Source organism: Lygodium microphyllum, chromosome 2 (genome assembly GCF_053477565.2).
Source record: "Lygodium microphyllum isolate KBCC chromosome 2, Lygodium_microphyllum_v1.1.10, whole genome shotgun sequence".
Lineage (NCBI taxonomy): Eukaryota > Viridiplantae > Streptophyta > Polypodiopsida > Schizaeales > Lygodiaceae > Lygodium > Lygodium microphyllum.
This window is the reverse complement of record NC_141136.1, coordinates 105,050,199-105,074,569: the sequence shown is the minus strand read 5'-3', so window position 1 is coordinate 105,074,569 and position 24,371 is coordinate 105,050,199. Positions and strand designations below refer to the sequence as shown.

General features: G+C 38.4%; 1 protein-coding gene across 4 annotated transcripts in view; it reads left to right on the top strand.

The window, feature by feature from the left end:
- The window catches only part of LOC148040135 (methyltransferase), a 77,479-nt gene extending 70,665 nt beyond the window's left edge, over nucleotides 1-6,814 (top strand). Inside the window, exons 8-9 of one of the 4 annotated variants that reach the window (XM_087696945.1) lie at nucleotides 5,573-5,750; nucleotides 5,847-6,814. In XM_087696945.1, the coding sequence (XP_087553071.1) occupies nucleotides 5,573-5,750; nucleotides 5,847-6,078 (410 nt within the window). In that variant the 3' untranslated portion in view covers nucleotides 6,079-6,814. Of the gene's footprint in view, nucleotides 1-5,572; nucleotides 5,751-5,846 lie in introns of those variants that run through there. The other 3 variants (XM_087696954.1, XM_087696962.1, XM_087696972.1) reach the window with 3 other exon arrangements.
- The last annotated feature ends 17,557 nt before the right edge of the window (nucleotides 6,815-24,371 follow it).

Below are 24,371 nucleotides of genomic sequence, written 5' to 3'. Positions count from 1 at the left end.
AAGCCATTGTTTGGACTTGTTCATGAAGGACATTTGGAAGCTCAAATAGGTAAAGAGGGTGGTCCACAAAGCCACATCAATTCTCACCTTCTTCACAGTAAAGGTAAAGGTGCTTGTGATGTATCGTGAGCACAGCACACTGGAGTTGAAGAAGCCTTCTTCAACTCGCTTTGCTTACATGTGGTTATTGTTGGAGCGGCTTTATGAGATGTGGTTTGGCCTTGCGCCAGACAATGGTGTCTACTCTATGGAATGAGTGGGATGAGCATAAGATAGAGGAGGCCAAAGCCATGCAATGCTTGTGTTGTAATGAGCAATTTTGGTGAAAAGTCCTTGCCATTGTCATTATCATGACTTCCTTTTATAAGGTGTTATGTATGAGCGATTGTGAGGGGTTCATCATGGGCCTCTTGTTTACTTCTTTAGAGCGGCATTGGTGGAGGCACATGCTTGTATAGTGATCACAGAGACATAGCGTGCACATGTTTTAGAGATAGCAGAGAGGGGATGGGCATGGATGCATAAGCCCATCCATGGTTTTGCCGCATTAGTACATTCGGCCTACAAGTCACCGGCGGTCATGGATGATAGAGAGTTCCGTTCAGACGAGCTTGCTTATTTGACTCGTGTAGTCCCTCTGGATGATCACAATGCAGTGTTGGAGAAGCTAGGATGCTATGCAGATCAGAGAGGGCATGTGGCTTTTGCTTCTCCCACTTGTTGGAGGAGAGAATCACTTGTGAAGCCTTTATGTTGATAGCAAAACTTTGGATATGCATTGGAGATCCTTTAGCCCTTAGCCATGAGGGTCCTTGCCCAAGATTGCTCTCTGGGTGCATGTGAGAGAAATTAGAGTGCCTATTCTCTCATTCACACAAAGATTTGCAATCGGCTTAGCACATGACAGCTAGAGTGGCTAGTCTAACTTACGCATGATGAGGGCTATGATGAGCATGGGTAGTCCGAAGCAGGTGAAGTTTAAACACTTAACCATTAAATTTAACATTTGTTGTTTAAAGTTTGAACTTTGAAGTTTATACTTTATAATTTAGACTTAGGCATTTAAAATCTTACATGCATCGCTGCATTGTGGAGGTGAATGTTGATACATTCAAGTTGACGAGCGATACTCTTCTGAGTATACATTAAGAGGTGGACAAGGAGGAGATGATTTTTGTAGAGCTCTATAGAGAACTTATAGCAGTAGATACTTGTGACACTCGCAGTCATGCTCGTGGGCGAGGAGTTCGAGTAGGTGGTAGCAGGGGCATGGTCATTCGACGCCCTCTATCATCGAGGAGGGGTGGTTTGAGTGGCTTGCAGACATATGTAAGGCGGGGCTCTAGTAGCTCACATACTGTGCCTCATGATGATATCCTCCCCTTGCCTACACAACCACCATTTAGGGAGCCATCATTTGATGATGATGGTAACTTCATTAGTGAGGATGAGTATGAGTGTGTCTCATCATCAGATACCGAGGAGTCATTTTCAAACTCTCTTGATGACCACTCAGATGGTTTTGATGATAATGATGATGATGATGATAGTGATGTCTCGTCATAGATTCATAGGTCTCTCTCTTTTTTGTATTAGATATACTAGACTGTAGTTGTATCGCATGTTTTGCGCAGCCCATGTGATTGCGATGGTCACTCTCATGTATTCATCTTATTCTGTAATGAAATGGCTATTTTCACTTTGAATATGTATTCTATGATCTATTATTTAATGATTTATGGTTTTTGTTATTTAAAAAATCATCTTAATTTTTTTTCATACTAATATCGTACCATAGCTTATAAAATCATAAGGTACCATTTAGTACCGTATTTTATCGTACCATACCGTGATGTACCTTTCGTACCTGACAACTTTGACTATAGCTATCATATTTTTGTTCTTCCAAGAACAAACTATCTTGTTTTAGAACCATCGGGGGTGAGGTTGAGATTCTTGCCCTTGAACAAGTTTCCACAAGCCTTGTGCATTGAAGAGAGGCCACATCGAATTAGACCAAGTGGTAAAGTTGGACCGATTAAAACAAGTCTCATCCGTAAATGCATGCTTGTCTGAGGCAGATGGATTGATGGCATGATGAGGAGGGGGATAGGTAGTGACATATGGAGGTTCCGCTGTTGGTGCAAAATCGGTAGACCTATGTATAGATTCTAAAGGTGAATAAATGATGTTACCTTCTAGTTGTTGTTGGGCTTTATGCATGAGAATCAAATTGTGCTCGGCCTATGAGGTCTCATATTGTCCATAGACACCATGGTAGTTAGATGTCTCTCCACCAATGTTGGAACCTCCTTGAAAAAACTATGAAGCCCACTCTACCTTGGTTCTTGTCATAGTATGTTTTGGAGACCGAAGCGGTGTAGTAGTGTTCGAACTCATCTTCCCTTTGATAGTTTCTATTTTTTATGTTGAGCTTTTTGATCAAGGGGCTATGTTTCTTCAGAGAGTAGCTAGGTGTGGTACCATCTAAAGAAATACCCGAACATCAAATACAAACACAATTGTAGGACAAAGAACAGAATGATAAAAAAACTTAGTAGGGTTAGGGTAACTTAGAGACAAGGAACACTAAAGATGAATAAATAAATACAATGCTCAATGTAGCAAACATAGAGACAATGAACACTAAAGATGAATGAATAAATACAATGCTCAATGCAGCAAACATACTATGCAAGGTGAATACTTAACCTTGGACTTGTGTCTCGGAAGGGAAGAGGCAAAGGGTATGAGCCTTGGGAGAGTGTCGTACTCTGTATCAAATACAAACACAATTGTAGGACAAAGAACAGAATGATAAAAGAACTTAGTAGGGTTAGGGTAACTTAGAGACAATGAACACTAAAGATGAATAAATAAATACAATGCTCAATGTAGCAAACATAGAGACAATGAACACTAAAGATGAATGAATAAATACAATGCTCAATGCAGCAAACATACTATGCAAGGTGAATACTTAACCTTGGACTTGTGTCTCGGAAGGGAAGAGGCAAAGGGTATGAGCCTTGGGAGAGTGTCGTACTCCGTATCGATCCCGAAACATAGTAGACAGCCTCTGAATGTGTACGGCAGCAGCAAACTTAGATCTGGAGTGTTTGGATCAGGCCGAACATGTGAGTGGCAAGCCGAAGAAGAGTGGCCAGTAGATGGAAGATAAAGTTGATGTTGCGGCGAAACAAGATCAAGTTCATGAGTGCACTTTTGCTATGACGTTAGCTCTGTTGACACGAGTACGATAGTCAGCTATGAAGCCAAGCATGCTCAACAGCAGCAAAGGTTCGAATCCTTTTACACCAGCTCTGAAGCCCACAGTACCTGCCTAACTTGCATTAAGTAGCCCAGTGCCACTACCTACCTCTATTAAAGGCTCATAACGGCAATATTGCAGGTTCGAATCCTATGCTTGCATCTATGAGCAGTTCCTAGGTGGTTGACCATGATTAGCTCTATCATTCTACCCTTGCTACCATCATTGATGGATTTGTAATCTATATCATCATCACTCTTTATCTACTGAGTCATGGCATGTCTTCTTCCACTTTTCTTTTGTCATTATTCTCTATACCATGGTGGCTGCTGTAATTGCAACACAGCTGCTTGCTGCCTAAACCGGGGCTGGCAACTGCTCAAATGATGACATTAGCAATCTGCCAGATCCAAATAGCAATAATCGCAGCCTCTAGGGCTGGCGGCTGCAGGCTGGACGCATAGACAGGCCGTAGAGAAGGTGCCTGCAGCAAACACAGTTGTCAGTCTGTGTGGACTGATTACCAGGAGGGGATGGAGATCTGGCCTGTACCACGAACTAAGGTATCTACCAATGTAGGGGTGTAGACAGCAATGGATGATGGTCTCAGCTGCTGGAGAAATCTGCAACAGGATTGGGCTGAGTGGTGGGCAGCACATCTATTCATAGATGAGTGGATCCTCCAAAATTAGGGTTTGGCATGTGGGACACAAACACTCTCTAGAAAGTGATCATGTAATGAAACTTCTGGTAATAAGCATGTTGTGGGGATGTAATAAAGAGCTAATCAAGGTGTAAGGCATTTTTTAGCTCAACAAGGAGGTCCATAAGATAATCCAATTGTGCCTGCTGAGTACCTCACCCTTCCCTAGCTTCCAGAATTACGATAATGTTGAGATCACAAGCTATATGTAGGTACTGTTTGGGCAATGTAGACATAATAAGGAACTCCTGAGCTTCAAGTGTTTCATTATGACCTCTTGAGCTATTTCAAGGGATTACTTAACGAGTGTAAACATAATGAGGAATGTCTTGCATTTGTACAATGTAGCAACTCATGTGCTGTGAAGCTTGTGAAGAAAACCACCTCTAGGAAGAGTGGAGAATACAGTGTGCAGTTTCACCCTAGTTACTTTGATTGTTTAACATCCTTTTTTTTGTTTTGTTTGGTGTTGAGGGAGGGGGGGCACTGTTTTGGCACATCCGATATGGTTCATAGTAAAGACTCTTTTGCATAAATTAGTTACTTATGTATAGAATTATTCATTGAAAAAGCCCAAAATGTGGAAGTACAGTCAGAGGGGGCTTTAGGGTGACCCCCATGCAAGGCAGAAAGAGATGAACTCTATTGTGGGGACAAAGCGTGTATTCTATGGCATCACTTGCACCAAGATAACCTGATTCATATACTGGCCATTGAAACTAGCTTGTATGTAATCTCTGTAGGTTAGATGAAGCTCTGATACAATGCACTTCATGAAATATCCCACTTGTTGAGCTGTATTCAGGATGAGGTCTTACTGAAAGTCTCTGCTGTTAAGCAGAAGAAGAGGAAGCCGAAGAAAAGTTCACAGAGTTTAGTTGCAGGTGAGAAGAGGGAAACCTGAAACTATCCATCTTTTTGACATTCTCAGGTTTTGGTTACTGGATATGTGACAAGGTGGTGGCAAGGAACATGCCTGGTGATAGCGACACATGATTGACAATGACCTTGACCAGTGCGACATTGCACAATGTGGAATAAGTCAACCCAAGTGGTACCCCAAGTCTCTAGTGACGTGGTTTGAAAGGTGGATATAGATACATTAGTCTTACATAGGCGGTTGTGACTAGTCTGGTGTTGGTGCAGGCCTTCGAGGCCAGTTTGTCTCTTGGTTCAGACTTCCAGTTATATATATATATATATGGATTCTGTGAATGTGGTAAATGTGTAAATGGTGTGAGACATGATTTCAAATGCCAACTGCTCTCAACTTATAGATGAGCAGATGCTGAAGATTCATATGTATATACTGGTACCAGCTGCTGGCGGATTGATTTGTACCTGCACAGAAACTTTTAACATGTTATTGCGAAATCAAAAGTTTAAAAAATGACTATGTAGGTGGGGGAAATGACGACAGAATTAATTGGATATTCTTGTTTACACATCCAAAGTGGAAAGAGCTTTGTAACATTACAGTACTGAAATATTGATTCACAACAAAGTTTAACAGTCCAAATAAAGGAATCAGATTAGTAGTCATTAAGTTGCGTTGTGCTTGTTTATGAACCTAAGCTCTAGCATAAAAATTCTTGCAGATAAAAAGTTTATCATCAGTATGGGATTCTCAAAAGAAGACTTCAATATTCTTACCTGGTTGACGGGCTGGGCGTTGTCTGGCAACAAGGAGCATAGTTTGAATTATTCTAATGATTTGTTAAGCTCAGAATTTAGTGCATTGAACCATACCGATCAATCTCTTTCCAGAAAGCCTGAGTGAGCCCTCATCTTAGGCATTTTTGATACCATATTTTCTACTACTGCAAGGGTTTGAAGATCTGATATATATTACTTGAATGTGGATGTTTTCAGGGGCTTTGTGACCAACAAAGAATGCAAGGGACTGGATGTTCTTAAGAATTGTATTATACAGACTGCAGATCGTGTAGCACTGGGATTGAAATGCAAGCATTTGCTGGATGTTGGCAGGTCCTATTGGTTAAGAGAACATGGTTTGGATGCAAAGCTGGTTAACTACGTTCCATCTTCTATATCGCCTGAAAACAAACTGCTGCTTGCAAAGCGGTCTGATATTTTGCCTTGAGCGAATCTCTGTGTGTGTGTGTGTGTGTGTTGTGTTGTTTTTGATGCCCAGGCAGATCACTTCATCCAATGCATGAAGTTAGTCCATCCAGATTTTCTTCCTATGTAAGTGGATAAGTGAAGGAAGACCTGTATGCGAGGAATTTAGTGTTGGAAGTGGTGGGAAAAGCCCTCTTTAAGTTCTTATTTAGTGAAGAAGACACGGGATTGTCACCAAGGAAGCACAAATGGAAGCCTAGGCTGGTGTGATGAGTTCAGATGGCTGATTATGCTTAGTCCGACAAGCAACTGTGTAGTCTGTCAGCTCCAAAGTTGGCTGATAAAATGTCATAACTCCTTAAAAAATATAGCGAGAGATCAAGCGAGAACTGAGAAGACAATTGCAGTGAAGGCCAATGATGCAAGAAATCCTTAGTGACAAGGCATCCCAAGGTGCATGACAAGGACATTAGGCTGAGACAGCCAAAAGCTGAGCAACTGGAATCCCTCCCTCGAAAGGGCAACACAGGCAGATGGCTTTAGGAAGTAGATGTCCATACATTAAAGGCACTTATAAAAGCTTGTGAAGGGGAAGTTGTTGGAACAGTTGGAAACTGAGAGTCCAGGGTCCAAAATTATCAAGGATGAGCTCTTAAACATGCAGTTCGTATTGTGTATCATTGTTAAATTTGCAAGAATTCCCTACAACGGATAGCGTTGTGAGGACTAATTATTGATCAAATATGTAATTGAGTGCACATGTTGCCTAGTTGATAGAGGGCCCTATAAAATCAGGGATGAAGTTTGAGATGAATATGATAGATCTTCCAATGCTGCTTGGTAAGTATAAGCAGACAAGCTGTAATGCTATCTCATGGAGTGGTTCTGAATCAGCAAGTTAGTATTTTATGCCCTATGAATGCTTAGAAATATGGCAAGATTACCCAAAAGAGGAAGTGATTAGTAAGAAGAGAATTATATGCTTTGTAACGGTTCCCCTCAATAAGTTTGAGATGAGAAAAACTTTTCATGGAAGGAGGCCCTGTGTGTGAATCCCCTGGCCCCCCAATTGGGAGAGGAGTACTTCTCGCCATCACCCCTCACATATATCTAACCAATTAGGGGGAAGAAGATGCCCCTCCTGGTAGGAAAAAAAACACGAATTCCTCATTTACATGTCCCCTCTTCCCAAGTGTATGCTCCTCCTCCACTCTGACACATTTTTCCTTGCTCGTCATAAAAGCATCCCCACCTTTGCATATCACAATGCATGTCCCTCGGAGGTCGTACAGTTTTTTCTATCGAGAAGGGCATTTGCTCTTCCAACTCATTTACGCGATTCCCCTCTAGATGGAAATAAAGGCGTTCTCCACTCTCACACGTTCTCCCTTGCTTGTGACTAAAGCATGCCCATCTTTACTTCCAAAGTCTGCCCCCGACTCCATATTTGTGATCTTCCGTCTCCTTTTCCCCTTGCCTCCCCACTATCACCCTATATGTGTACATATGTACGAAAGACTAACAACAGATTTTCCCTTCGCACATAGAAATACATGACGTCCCCCTCACTTACATATTCCCCCTTGGATGGAAACGAATGCATGCTCCTCCACTCGATTAGACGTTCTCCCTTGCCTAACACAAAAGCATCTCCACCCTCAAATGTTAGAAAATACATATTCTACAACTCGATCTTCCATCTCCCTTACCCCATTGCTTCGCACTCTACCATACCATGTCTTCCCATCACCCCTCATATATATGTGTGTGTGAGAGAGAGAGAGAAAGGCAGAAGAAGAAAAACCCCTCCTTACATGACCTCCCCCCTCATTCACATGGTCTTGTTCACATGCAAATAAATGCATGATCCTCCACTTTGATATATGTTCTCCATTGTTTTTCACAAAAGCATGCCTATAATTGCATGTCAAAATTCATGCCCTACCCTACCCCCAAATTATCACTATCATTTGATTCTTTCCTATGGAATAATAAACATTCATTTCTTTCTTGAAACCTAATAACATTGTGATGCAATAATTTGCTCCTTATTTATATCCTATATTTTCTTTGCTCGCCCTTGAAAATGATGGTTACATGATAAGGAGCTTGAATGAGTTAAAATCACCAAAAATGCTTGACGCACAAACAAGAATACACTTTTGCATTAACAAGAGAATGTGGTTGGCGGAGAGTAAGATCCATTTATGCATGATAACCTTGATTAGATCACACCATTACAAAATCAAGGACTAAGAGAATGTGCTTCTAACTATACCCTAGGTTTTTAATTTATACTTATGAATAAAGTAATGCTTACATGTAATTTATGTAGCCTAGAGTTTGGAAGTCATAATTTCAAATTTTGAAAGGTACAAATTGTTGATGGCTAGTTAAAGATTTAAGAGTATTAACATTATCATAATAGATAAAAGTAACACAATTTTGCAAAATAGTTATGCATAACATAGTAGGCATCGTGTTGGAGAAAGTCAAAGGCATAAGTGATCATTAGTCTATCAAAGCTTGAAAATCACAGGACTAAATTCTATTGATGGTCATGATTACAAAAACCTAAAGAATTTGTTGTGGAAGGAATGAACTTGATGTTGTGCCCTGCACGAATAGTCACTAAAGAGAATAGGACAATTGAACATGTGTCAATGGGTTATTGAGTTGTTGATTGCCTCATGCTTGTTGGAAGACTAGCACACCATAATGTAATATATTGATAAACTTTAAGACATTGTTTTAACAAATTGTACAAGATAAGTACAATGAAACTTGCTTCAAATGTCACATCATCTAACAATAATAACCTATTTGAGGAAAGTGGGAAGTTGTGTAAGGATAATGAAACTTGAATGTCAAACAATATCTAATAATAACAAATTGTTTGAGGAAAGTGTGTAGTTGGTTGCCTCAGAGGTGTCTCTTTATGGATGGGTTGGCATGATTAGTTAACTAGCTTTTTGGGATATCAACTAAGCAATTTGATTAATGAGACCTTATAAATTAAGCTAAGAATGAAACCTTATTTGCATATTTTAAGGAATTAATGACAGCCACTCAACACAGTAAATGTCTATTGTACCTATGGAAGTGCATGTTATAATTGCCTTGAAGATGTGTCATTTTGCCAAAGGCACCATACATCCTAGATGTTATATACTTATGTCGACCAATCTTGGTTGATGAAGATGACATTTTTCAAATAAGAATTCTACATTTTGTTTTGGATTTCAAGTTAGGAGAAATGGGGAGTGACACAGATCTATTAATTGTCAGATTATCTCCCACTTGATAGTTGAAGTGTGTTATTTAGGGAGTGGTGTGTAATACATTTGAGGGTGAGGAAAGCATGTATGAAAAAGCAATATCGTATTCTCCACATAAGCGAGAGCTTATACTTAAAAATAAATGAGCATATCTACATGCAACATAAAGCGAGACATATTGCAATGTGATGAAGTGCAAGTCAAAGGACAAGGCAGTTGTTCAATTCATAAAAATTAGAGTTAGTAGCTTATAGGAAACTATTTAATCCTAGCATTTCCTTGCTAGGTAGTTAGCTTAGTGAGTTGTAATGCCATCTTTTGGTGGTAGGCTTTTCATGTGCAAAGTGGTATTGTGATTAAAAATTGTGATAAATTGGCATTTTTCCACTAGATTGATACTATCCCAATACACTCATGTGCATAGAGTACCCATGAATTTGTGCTCACATGGAGGTAAATATCCAAACATATGCTAAACCTCCAATGTTATTAACACATATTTGCATTTTTAAAGCCACTTGGACATTAAAATCTTGTCTATTTACGGATATTCAAAGACAAATGAAAAAGAATATATATATATATAGAATAAAATTGCAATTTCATTAGAAAAAAAAGAATAAAGAAAGTTTAATATGGGAAACTAGCAAAATAATGCCTTGTACTTTTTCCTTTAGAGTAAGTGTTTAAAGGAAGACATCTTTCAGTGCATTGATGTTTTCCTTTAAGAAAGAGGAGAGTAAGTGTCCAAAGGAAGATATCTGAAGCATCTCCTCATGGTGACTCCTAATCCTCCATCTTCATCTCCAACTTGGAGTAGAAATTTCTCTCATCAAAATCTAGTGTTTGTGAAGTAGCACATCTATGTTTTTGCCCCATTGAGATGATTGTTGACATAAGGCCATGCCACCAGTCCTTACAATCAAGTGTAAGCCTACTTTGTTTCTTGTATGTTCTTAGCTAGTTTAGTTGTTGATAGTCCTTCCAAAACTACACTCCTTCCTTTTGAGCATCCAATTGTATCCAAAATTAAATATATGTACTTAATACTACAGATAGAATATGCAACATCTTTAAGTTAGCCTCTTGAATAATTACCTTCTCTCCTTGAGCTTGTGTGTCAACATGCAACTATCGATGATAACATCACCCACTATCCATGATGTGCTTTATAATAAAGAATGAGCCTTTTGCCTTAATAGAGTATGAACAATTGGCAAGTATAAATCTCATCCAGTCATGTCTCTCTCTCTCTCTCTCTCTCTCTCTCTCTCTCTCTCTCTCTCTCTCTCTCTCTCTCTCTCTCTCTCTCTCTCTCTCTCTCTCTCTCTCTCTAATCACTCTCTATACCCTATAGTTTATCTTAGGTTCATCTAATTCAATCACCTTTCCAATTTCTTCCCCTCCCATCACTTTTAAGTCTTTGCACTCCTCCTTGGCTTCCAACTAATTACATCAGCAAGGCCCTTGCATCCCATAGCAACACAACCCTTTGATCGCAATCAATTGCCTTGAATGCTTAAAAAATCGAGTGGGATTTTCTTAGTAGAACTCACAAAGTGAGAATCCAATGGGGTACACCATCCTTTGAATGGGCCAACTACTCAACTTGAGGCACCACATCATCATTGTTCAATATTCCAATCATTGCAAGAGGCCATTGGCATCCCTTTCAGGTTTTCGAACAATAGCTACATTTGACAATTCGCCCACCCATAAAAGTATCTAGAGAGTCCACACATAATCTATGGAAACTATCATAGGCACATACTTCTCCATGACACCAACACGGTTGCTTTTTTCCATCTTGGCCTCTTATTTGAAAGTTCTAAGCTTGACAACCTTATCTAGTCTTTCTTCTTTTTCTTTTGTGGGTTGGCTTTGTGAGGGCCTTTTAAGGTGTTTTTTGGGGTCTGACTAATGGATGGGATGTAAGGTGAGAAAATAAAATATTTGAAAGTTATCCTTACATTGTGGCATCCCCGCTTAGGCAAAGGTGTTGTCTACACATATATAGTCACTTTTTTTTTTCTTAGAATGAATGGACATCTTGGTTGGTGCAGTAACATATCTCATACATTATAATAAAACGAAAATGAAAAACAAATAGTCGAGCTCAATGGAAATAATTGATGTGGATACTTTATAATAGCTATAGTAGTTATAAACAAATGCTTCCAAGTTATGCTACAAACTTTCGCTTATGTTGATCCAATGAGTACTTATTAGAATGACAACATTATGTTGTTTAGTGTTGGTATGGACAACGTCTCTACAAAGAGAGGAGAAATCACTATTAGAAGGTTCAAGAAAACAATGAAAAAGTATAACTTGCAATATATACGTGGTATGTTGAGCTACATTGGGAGCATACAATATGCATATTAGAGAGTTGAAACAAACCTCTCAAAAATTTTAAAGATTGGGGCCATGCTCTCCTTCATTGTCTAATGTGTATATATGGTTATCCTTATACACAAGCTTTGACTAAAATTATTATTTTTCAAACTTGAACACGTTCATGCTTTGCTCCTTTGTTCATAATTTTCTGCAACTCTATTCTTTGATTACTCACACTCGTTTCTTCCTCATTGGCTTTTGCACCCCCTTTATATCGTGGCTCATGTTGCATCCTCATTGCAACTAGTAGTATAGAGCTTGACATTTCAAAAGCCTATTGCATTAACAATTAGTAGTATATGGGGTAAGGGGACCAACTATAGAACACCTATTGGAAAATATGTATTCTTGGAGGGATTTCACTTTTTTCTTTTTGAGAATTGAATATATATGCATATAGGGGACATCAAGAGAAATTAAATGAGTATAATATTGAGATTTTGTAAATGCCTTGAACAACATAGTACACTCAACTATTAGAACATTCTTTTGTTTTCAAGTCTTAGTATTTCAAGAAATGGAGAGAACAAATGCTTAAAGATGAATATGACAAGTATTTAGAAAATTACAACCATGGAAATGTAAAAAGAGGGAAAATCAACCTTATTCTGTTGTGATGAGCAACAATACATCGATATATAGCTTGGCTTTTGCTCTTGAGGTGGAAAAAAATCTTGAGAAGGAGAGGTGGTAATGAATTTATAAGTCTTTTGTCCTATAAAACAACAATGAAAGAAGAGGGAATATTGAGGAGTGGAGGATGGTAATGTAGATGGATAGGGCCAAATTTGGGTAATCTTTCATTTTGTTGTACAAGAGTTTACAACCACAAAAGTTGATGTAGAATGAGGAAAAATGGGCTCTCTTTACAGGGGAAACGGAAGAGCTAGTGCAAAAAGTTAGAATCTTTTACATAATTAAAAAATATGCTTTTTTGGGGGGGTTCTGAAGATAGTGTTACACATGCGAGCCAGTAATGTGGGAATTTTTAGTGAATCAATGAGTAACGCATAATCAAGATTCTTAGTACATTTCATTTTTCTATTATATTACTAGCCCCAAGGAGTTTGCTTTTTGGCACCCATTTCACAATTAGCCCCCTTACCCTAGGGCATATTATTGGGGATAGTTCCCTTGTTGGTAGTGCTCCTATTTGAAAGGTTTACTATTTTGGGCTTAACTTGTAAGTCATTTATAGAGCTTGCATCATCAAACCTTCAAAGAAAGTTGATCCTAGGCTCCTACAAAAATGTCTTAACCTCTTACTATTTCTATGTACTTACATGTCCACATGAAGAGTGCTTGCAATGGTGGTTGTCTTAACCTCTTACAATTTCTATGTACTTGTAAGTCCACATGGAGAGTGCTTGCAATGGTGGCTTTGTATTTGACATTGATGGACACGATCACCTCTTTTGGCCATTGGTTGCAAGAAGGATGAGTCCCTAGGATGATAGTTGCCATGTTGGTGACATGGATATTGTCCATCTGGCCGTATTTTATCAGTGTCTTCTATTGTTGTGATAGACATCTTCACGAACTCTATTCCCATTGTATCAGCGTAAATTCAGGCCACAGACAATAGTGGTTTCTTGCCTTGAAGAAGAAGCGTGTCTTTATTATGTGTGTGGAATCTTGATCTAATGGGTGTTTGCAAATTGCGTGTTAACACAAACGATTGTAGCAACAACTATAAATGTACGTGACATCTATAAATTACATATTGTTGAGTGTAGTGACTATAAACAAGGCATACAATGTGCATGCACGGTTACCATAGCGCAGTCAGATGTCCTTGTGTCCTGCTATGCAGGATGGAAAGAGGGTTAGTGGGGTGAGTTGAGCTTCCGTGCATAATGCAGCCGACTGAGCATTCAGGACAGTTGGGAGTGCTTTCTCGAGACGACCTGCAAGTGCCAGTGTTCCTGGACATGGACAAAGACAGACAGACGTTTTAAGCTGCTGCAGGGATATCTCGTCATTCTGGGATGCAGCGAGTGAGTGATCCGAGCGACGTTCTTCTTCCACCTGCGGTGTGCCATTGTGACTGATTTTGAGATCAGATTCAGGCCGCGATACGTCATTTCTGAGGCAGATATCCGGATGCAAATCCTGGTAAGTTGCTTCTGATCCTCCGCTCGGGACAAGCAAGAGGATGGCGCATGGACTGTCATGAGCTCCTGCAGTAGAGAAGTGTGGCTGCTATGCAGAATGCCTTCATTTGTGAGGTTTTCAAGCTATGGGGTTGCGAGCACCGATCACTCATGACCGATTAAGATTCAAGAAACCAAGCAAGCATTTAGAGCAGCCCATGAGGCATCCGTGTGTATTGTCTGAGAAGCCACCTTCTATCCCCAAGGACAAAAACTGGTGGATTTGTGGCTCCACCAGTACCTCGGGAGCTATTCGGGATACCAAATAAACTGTCAAATATACCATCAACCATCACCCCTTACCTACTTTTTTAAAAAATAAAATCAAGAATGAGACCTTACAAGTTTGAAAACGAAGGTTCAAACCTTTTAACCTTAGAACCATGGGAGCTGCATATAATTTGATTCCAAAATCTCTCCAAAACTTTATATTGAAAGGCTTTTGCATCTACCATTGGGGATCATTTTCACTAACACTATAAGAAACCCAAGCCCAAGAATGCGTAATGTCCATAAGATTCTTGTCAAGCTACCTAGATTATAGGAGCTTAGTTCAACTCTAAGAAATATAATGCGCACTTGTATTCGAAAAAAAATATCCCTATAGTTAATTAGTAATCACTAAAATAAAGTCTTATCACAACCATATTAGTTGTCTCACATTTTTCAACTCCGTTTCTTCTTAAACAACCACAATGCCTATGCTTAGAGCATGAAAATATGCGCTTTAGGTCAACCATAAAAGCTAATTGCCAGCTCAAACACAAAATCCCTTTAGCATCAAGAAAATACATGATCTTGACACAAAAAATCTCCAAAAAGTTTACCTATCACATCATGGCCAAATCTCAACATCTATCCCCTATTGATCAGTTTCTCATATTATTTGGCTTATACGTTTAGAGAAATTCATTGTCAATTCCAACTCTAGGCTATCGTCTTCCTAAACCAAAGTAGTTACTTGCCAATTTTGTGTTAGGCTTTTATCAAAGCGATTCGAGTCTCATTAAAAATGTATATTAAAAAATATAGCTACTATTACTCAAGCACATCTAAATAGTATGTTTTTGGCAAGTAACAAAATTTAAAATCGTTTTTTTAGATTCATAATTTGACACTCTAACATATTAACTTATACTTGCACTTGGGTTCTCTTTGCAAGCTCTTTAGATCCAATATAGGCCCAAGCAAGTCTAGGATGAATTTGATTTAATATAAAAAGAGAATCAGTTGAAATGAGATAGGGCTTTCATTTATATCTACCCATCTTAATAAGAAAGTATGTAGACTAGCAAAATGAACTGATAATCCATAATGGAACAAATTTTGAGTCTATCGTATCTACCATTTTCACCAAGTGAGCAAACAAAGCTCTCGTAAAAGGAAATGTAGAATATGAATTTTCCTTACCTCCCTTGCTTAATCTGATCTTGTTTTGAAGCCACCCAGATAGACTTTATTTATGGAGCTTGCTTTAATTTGATCAAGCCCTAAATATGTAACTAATATATAAAAATTTTGCTACATTGTATAGATAGTTTTGATTTATCTCTACTTCTTTCTTATTGTCCAATCTTTTCACTCTTTCATTAATTCTCATATCCATATATTAAGGAACCAAGTAATCGAATATGCTTAGCATATATGAAGCCAATTGAGATGAAAGGAGATGATTTGAATCTTTATTAGCTTATTATTGTTATTATTCCAATGGGTGTAGTTGTTATTTTTTTATTTAGTTTAATTTAGTAGTAGCGGATTGTTTTGCATAAAGAATTGTTTTCTTCTATAAGATGATATTTTGTCCTAAATCTTAATCAATATCCATAGAATAGCCAAGGAAAGTAGCGAAGTGGTAGACATGTTATTTTGAGGTGATAATGAGGCCACTTGTTGGATTTCGATTCTCCTCGCAATCGTTTTTGCATAGAGCCCTAGTATGTGGAATTCTCTTCTTTTGAAATGGTAAGGATCAACACACCTAATAAGATTAATTAAATTACTATAGCTAGGTGAATTGCATATGGATCCATGCTCGATAAGTAGCTTTTGGACTTGATCAGTGGCTTTTAAATAATGGCTATGGAGTGCTAGTAGATGGCATTTTGGAAACATCATTTTAGCGCCCAACCAAGGCGATCATGTTGTAATAAATTGTGGCCAAGAGCAAACTAATCGCCACACTTGGTTCAAAAAGAGTTAAGAAAGACAAGGGAGAGTTGGACTCAACCCCTCTGCCTGTAAGGCTAAAATGTCAAATTAGGTGCCCTAAAATAACTCTTCATCCAAGATCTAAGACTTGCAGACCCTAGAGAGTCATCACTTAGATCTAGTCCTATTTTTCATCAAATCTCATGCTTTCCACTTGTAAACATAAAATTTTGTAGTTTTTTGAATACATAATACTATGCACATTTATTTGACATATAAAAATAGCTTCATTAGTTATCACTTTTGCATGGGGTTTAGTCCACATCTTCATTAGTTATTACATACACTAAGACATTTCTTTCCAAGTTGCTGATTTGATAACTCAAATATTTACAATTCAATCTCGCCCATATAGAGCTATAGAAAAAAAGATAAGCCCTATTGGAGGGAAATCACCTTGCTTGTAGTCTTGAGCTCCTAATACAAGCTACATCATATTTGTATGGGTTTCTTTCCTATAGTAGGCTCATGTATGAGTATTATCAGAACTGACCAGAGCCCCATGGTTCTTATGCTACCATAAGGGGGAACCTTTCACATGTGATTTTTTGCCTAGAGATTGGTTAAGCACTTGTTAGTTAGGTAAAAGTTCAACCCAGATGTAAGAGCCCTAGCTATTGCCCTTGGGGAGATGCAACATTGATTAAACCTATCTACATATGAGGCATGGACTATTCTTAGAACGTTTACAAATAGAAACTACAATCAAGTTTGATCAAATGATGCTAGCAATCAATCTTTTCCAAACTGTACTTGCATCATTTTATCTTTTAACAATTCTGTAAGAGATTACTGTTTGCTTCCATTTTAAAAGATAACATACTTGTTTTTTCAAAGAATCGTGGTATCTATTATAGCAGTTTTTTGCTTGCCATAATTGCAAGTTATTGTTTTCCCTTAACAAATCTATCTATGTTTCCTCGACCTATGAGATAACTTGAATCACCTAATTGTTAAAGACAAACATTAGGGTTTTCTAAGTGTATCTTTGTTTTTCCTAGGATATATTGGTCTCTCTTCTTTAGGCTTAACAAAGTTTACTTTTTTATTAGATTGAATATAAATTTGTAGCTTGAAGGATATTGGATTTTTAACTAAAGTTTTAGATACTATTTCATAAGAGTATTATAATACCTCACGACTTGTGTTCTTGCAACAAAATTAATCATCTTGTGTGTTCTTTTCCTAGCATTTGGAAAATTTACAATATTTTAATACTCTACTTTAATAAATTTTTACTAACTCCAAGATGACAAGGCTAATAAGATGGCTAGTTGACATTTGTTTTGCACAACATAAGGAGATTCCTAGGTGAGAAGTCACTAGATTACCAATAAGATTTCAAGCCTTCTGCATGCATAATTTGAAAATTTCCAATCCTACCAATAATCCAATGCGTAAAGGCTGTCTTTTCCAATCCTTCTACTTATGTAAAATTTGAAAATTTCCAATCCTTTTACCAATAGTTGAATGTGTAAATGCTCTCTTATCTAGGTATGGATGAAGGTATTCAAGTTAGAAATATGCTTCCCATTTAAAGCTTCCTATCTTACAAATTCTAAGTGATAATCTTACTAGTGAGCTTCCATTTGAGATTATGACGTGTTATCCACTCTATTGAAAGAGCATAGGTTTCAAGATTATTCTTTAATTGCTAGCCTAATCCTAATAGGTCATGCTCCTTTGGATATCTTTGTATTCACAAGTTGGGTTGAGGGGCCCCACCATATTCAAGGGTCTCACCACATCAATGTGTTTGCATGGAGTCATGAATTAAAGGGGATGAAAGGTTAAAGATTAAGAGAAAAGGTCTCCCATTGTACATACCTAGCCTAGAAGAGTCTTGCCTAAGTTAGATTACCTTTGCTTATTAGATTTTGAGCCCTTTGCCTTTGCTTTCTTCACTTTCTCTTACTTGTTTATTCCCCCATCCCCCCCCCCTTTCTCCCTTATCTATTTCAAACTCTCCCTTCACTTGTTTCTCTCTCTCTCTCTCTCTCACACACACACACACACACACACACACACACACACACACACACACACACACACACACACACACACACACACACACACACACACACACACACACACACACACACACACACACACACACACACACACACACACACACACACACACACACACACACACACACACACACACACACACACACACACACACACACACAAGCTCTCTCTATTTTGCTTCTCGTAGCTCTTTAGCTTGGATTGGGCTACCCTTTCCTTGCCATATGGTCACAATTTAAAGGAGAGGGAGGATGAGAGAGATGCCATGATGTAATGGGCATTTTGAGGAGTTAGTTGAAGAGGAAGATTTTTTCAAAGTACTTAAGGTATCAAATAACCGTATGAAGCTTAGATACAAATGCACTTACATACTTGTACATGGGAGATAGCCTATGAAATTTGTTACGATTCCATCCTAGGATTATGTGGATTTTCCTATGGATGGAGTTCCTAAGAGGTGAATGGATGTGCACCTAAATGTAAGGTATAGGTTTATACAAACTAACCTAAGAGTCGTGTGTGTGTGTGTGTGTGTGTGTGTGTGTGTGTGTGTGTGTGTGTGTGTGTGCGTGTGCGTGTGCGTGTGCGTGTGCGTGTGCGTGTGCGTGCGCGTGCGCGTGCGCGTGCTGTGCGTGTGCGTGTGCGTGTGCGTGAGTGTGCGTGCGTGTGCGTGTGCGTGCGCGTGTGGGTATGCATGTGCGTGTGCGTGCGTGTGCGCGTGCGTGTGTGTGTGCGCGCGCGCGTGCACGTACGCGCATGTGCAGGCTTAGGACAAGGGTACTCCTATTCTAAGTGCATATTGGAATGCCTTAAGGAAATGTGACCTAGGGTTTGAAGATATCCTAATGTGTAGTTGGGTGACTAGGTTTTATTTAGTGCAAAGGTTGTGCAATCTCACTAGGTGTAGGAGTGGAACCCAAAATAAGGGATGCAAGGATAACCCTAATGCACATGCCCTTAGATGCTTGTAATCTCTTACGAGAGCACGTAGATGCATTTGCTTGGTCCTTAGAAGAGCTTAAATGAATCAACCCAAATATTGTGACTCACAACATTCCTATGACTCCCAACACGACACTAGTGAGACAAAGACCGTACGCAATGAATCCAAAGCATGCTCATGCGATGGAGGAAATAGACAAGATGTTGAATGTTGGATTCATTTATGAGATTGAGCACATAGATTGAGTATCACCCATAGTAATTGTCTTGAAGAAGAATGGAAAGATTTGAGTGTAAGTGAATTACAAAAAACTTAATGTAGCAACAAAGAGAGATAATTATCCATTATTGTACACCGAGCACGTGCTTGAGAAAGTGGCAGGAAAGGAAGCCTACAGTTTCCTAGATGGCTTCTCTAGCTATAACCAAGTGTGAGTGCACCCAAATGACAAGCACAAAACGGCATTCGCAACGGAATGGGTGTGTTTGCCTACATAGTCATGCCATTTGGGCTAACTAATGCACCTCCTGCCACCTTTTAGCATCTTATGTGTGCCATTTCAAGGACAAGCTTAGAAAGTAGGTGGAAGTACTCGTTGATGATATGTGTGTTCATTCTAATTGGGAGGAACACCTAGATAAACTCTGCATAGTTTTTGAACGATGTAGGCAATATGGTCTCTCTCTCAACCCCTTAAAATGCCAGTTTTGGATAAAGCATGGATGTATCCTAGGGCATGTGGTCTCAAAAAATGACATTTCTACCGACTTTTTCAAAGTTAGAGTGATTGTTGATTACCACCACCAACCAATTACAAGGGAGTTTAGTGCTTTCTCGGTCACACGGGGTGCTATTGGTCGTTTGGGTTGAATTATGCACTCATTGCACGACCACTTTGAAAATTGTTGATTGTGTTTGAGTGGACTAAGGAGTGCCAATGCACTTACAAAGAATTGAAAAAGGCTGTGATGACAGCACCTATCCTACAAACCCCAGATTGGTCCATTACCTTCCATGTACACATTGATGCATTGAAGTTCACTATGGAAGCAGTTTTGTGTCAACCTAGAGAGCATAACTTGGATTACCTAGTGAGCTTTGCAAGCAAATAACTCACTGACCTGAAAATGAACTACTCCACAATAGAAAGGGAAGGGCTAGCTATGGTGTTTATTGTGAAGAAATTTCAACATTATCTTCTAGCTACACCCTTTACTTTCTTTGTTAATCATCAAGCATTGCTTTATCTTGTGAACAAACCATGTGCAACAAGATGCATTGCTCAATGGTTACTTCTGCTATTAGAATTTGAATTCTTCATGGTGGCATATAAGGACAAAAAACATTACATGACCAACCATATGTCTCACATAACCACACAAGGAGTAGCTGGATACTACATCATAGATGACTACTCGATGTACATCTATTTAGAATGTCCAGCAAAGGAGATTTGTTTAGAGCAGATCTTACACCTTATTGGCTAGATGACATAGTCCACACACTTGAACATGGATTTCCTGAACGCCCAATTGAGAAGGCTAGGCTAAAACGCCTCATTCTAAGGATTCAACCTTATTAATTAATTGCAAGCCAACTCTACCGATTAGGACAGGATGTGCTATTGAGGAGGTATATGTGATCATGAGATGCATAATGTACTTGTGGAAGCTCAAGGTGAAATCACTGGAGGACATTTCAATGGGGAAACTACATCACATAAGGTGCTCCAGTACCAATTGTGATGGCCTAATCTATGCTGCAACACAACTAAGTTTGTGAAGCACTATGATGAGTGCCAAATGAACCAAAGTTCCTATCTGTAAGAATAAGATGGAGTTTACCCGAGTGATAGCATGCCAATTATTTGAAAAATGGGGGATTGACTTCATCGGTCCAATCAGCCTTATAACACAATACTCACAAGCAAGGTATATAATTGTAGCCACAAATTATCTCACCGAGTGGGCTAAAGCTCGAGCAACTTAAAAAAATGACACTAGGACCACAGCCAAATTTCTTTGGGAGCAAATGATTTCATTGTTTGGATGCTCCATAGAATTAGTTAGTGATCAAGGCACGCACTTCGTTAATGGAGCAATTGCTCACTTGTTATCCACTTTGTTAATAATTCATCAAAATTCCTCATCGTATTACCCTCAAGCCAACAGCCAAGCTAAAGCCATAAACAAAATCCTAGTGATCGTCCTAACCAAGGTGGTCTTTGCCTTACGTAGTAGTGTGACTGGGACAACAAGCTAATGACAGTATTATGGGCTTATAGGACAGCCTATAAAACAGCCGTAGGATAGCCTATAAAACAGCCGTAGGACAGACACCATTTAAGCTAACTTATGGAACTCAAGCAATCTTACCAATAGGATTCTTTGTTCCAAGCTTGAGGATAGAGATCCAAGAAAGGTGGGAAGGCAAGGAAGCATGGACAAATTGCTTGGTCAAACTAGAATGTCTATATGAAACCTGGCTCATTACAATCCATGTTCTTATCTGTGAAAAATATAATGTAAGAGTTGGTTTGAAAAACATGTCAAACAACACAACTTTGAATAAGGAGTCTTAGTATTGTTGTCCTCTGTAAAAAGGGTCACAAACAAAGGGGGTTGGGACCCTTCAAAGCTTGCAATATTACTAGAACATGCAATGTGGAGCTTGAAACCTTAGAAGGAGAGGGTATAGGATTTTTCAACAATAGCCGCATTAAGAAATACTACACTCTATCCCACCCACTACACGAATCTCCAATGATAACACCACCCATGAATGCTAGAGTGGAAACAATCACAAACATGGAGGATGAGGACAAAGAAACAGTAGCACCAGCCTACTTGCACACAATACCAAATGGCCACAAGGTACATACCTTTGCTGCATTAATCAATGAGGGAGTTGACAACAACATCCTCACATATGATCATTGGATACTCATTGGTCAGAGCCCCAAGTGCAACCAACTAATGCCAAACTCAGCCCATTTGGGGAGCAACCCTATTCTCTATTAGGAAACTGCAAAGTAATGGTTTCTATTGAGAGTGAGAGCCTCATGATTATCTCTTACGTATTGCCTAACAAAAATGGTGTTGGAAAGGAATCACTTTTGGGTCATGCTTTTAAGAAACAGACTCACTGCAATGTGGATTACGACTCTTAGTGCATCCACCTTGACATAGGCAATGTTAGGGTAGTCACGACTTTTAGCATCAATATTGTGGCTTTACCAAATCCCACATCACCATCGATAGTTAAATCAAGTGCCATCCATAAGGAGAGGGGTAGTGAACCTACATAGACATCAAGTGGGAAATACTTGCAACACTTAGAAGCCCTAACCAAAGCTATAGTTTCGACAACCAAGTGGGTTCCTAAATGAAAATCACAACCTACGAAGGGCACATCTACAAGATTTTATGGCTCTTGTGTCCTCTACACTAGGCCTAAAAGCAAAACTTGGCATTACACAAATATGCAAAGGACCAAACCATGATAAGTGCCAAAAGAAATATTGCATGTCCAAGGCTTCTATAATGGTAACACCTTGGTGTGGTTGCCTAAATCCATGAATGGCTCACTTGCCCATCCACCACTGCAACCTTCCAACCAATGTACATGTACCCATAAGCTAGTATGAGGTAAAAACCAGAGTGAGCAAGAAGAGACTCAATCAACAAACACTCAATGGGCCTATCGCCCAAAAAACATGATTTTGTGCATTGTTGAAAATACTCTATTTACTATGAATATGAAATATATGAATTGTTTCATGCTAAAAAAACTCTCTTGGATGTGAATATGAAATAAATTATTTGTGCAATGCTTTCATCAATGAGTGCTTTCAAAATACTAGCCTTTCTTTCTATTATGTAATGCTACATACCTTAAGGTTTTCGCCTCAAAGCTAAATCTTTCCTTATATATCTTGTATCATTCACTAATATTGGAGAATTTTATCATGTTCTTATACATCATATATTATACTTTACTATAGAACACTCTCTATTATATTATGTTTTAATAGTAAAAGCATTTCCATAACATTTGATTGTTATACTCTTTATTATTTTAGCATATAGCCATACAATACTTACCAATACTCAATGAAGCATATTACATGGAATGCAATATATGATTTTACCATAAGATGAAATTTGATCTTCTAACAACACATATCATGATCTTCCATCAATTTACAGATTGGACCATATGGTCTTACAATATAAGAAATACTTTTTGTTATTTTATCCAATACAATCTAAGATTTGGCCATGTGGTCAAATCTTTTCTTATAATGTAAAACATAATTTTTGTTATTTTTTTCATATACTATGAGATTTGGCCATGTAACCAAATCTTGTCCTTAAGCTATCTTTTGGCCAAAACAAGGACTCTTGCAGTATCACAATAACTTGCAATAAATCAACCACTTTGTTCATTCTACTACAAGAATGACATTTTTCCATTTGGTCAAATGCTTTCTTCCATTATTAACCCTTACTTACTTTCAACATGGAAGACTATTTTCTACTTGGAAGCCCTTACTTTCTATAATTTGGCCATGTGGTCAAATCTTGTCTTGCAACAAACAAACCACTTCTTTGACAATTAATCTTGAAAAATTAAGACTAACTCTATGGTGGGTTCAATCACATAGATTTTGGGTATGCTAGATTTGGTCGTATGGCAAAATATCTTAAGACAAATATCTTCTATATTATCTCCAAATAGGAAGATCATATTCTACTTGGAACTCCTTAATTACTTACTATTTTTATAGGAAGTTTGGCTATGTGGTCAAAACTTGTCTTGCAACAAGCGAACCACTTTGTTTTCATAAACCATTTGTTTCATTTCAATTTTTCATAACTTCCTATCTATATGGTCATATACGAATATCATATCATTTTGCCAAAAGTTAGCCACTTTGTCCATTCCACTACAAAATAAAAAATAGCCATATGGTCAAATATTTCATTTTGTTATCAATGCTAGCATCAAAGAACCCCCCATTCTTGTTTCATTCAGCCGTAGATCAAATCTAATCTCATACATCTTGCAAATCATGAGACCACTTTTTTCATTTCACTGTAAAATGATATTTGGCTATGTAGTCAAATCCAATTTCACAACATGTTGCAACACATGAACCACTCTCTTCATATGGTTATGAAACTAGATTTGGCCATATGGTTAAAACTAGTTTATAAAAATATAGATATCTTGTAAGTTTTACCATGAGGTCAAATCTCCATCTTTCAAGTGTTTTTTACATTACCTTATGTTGATAT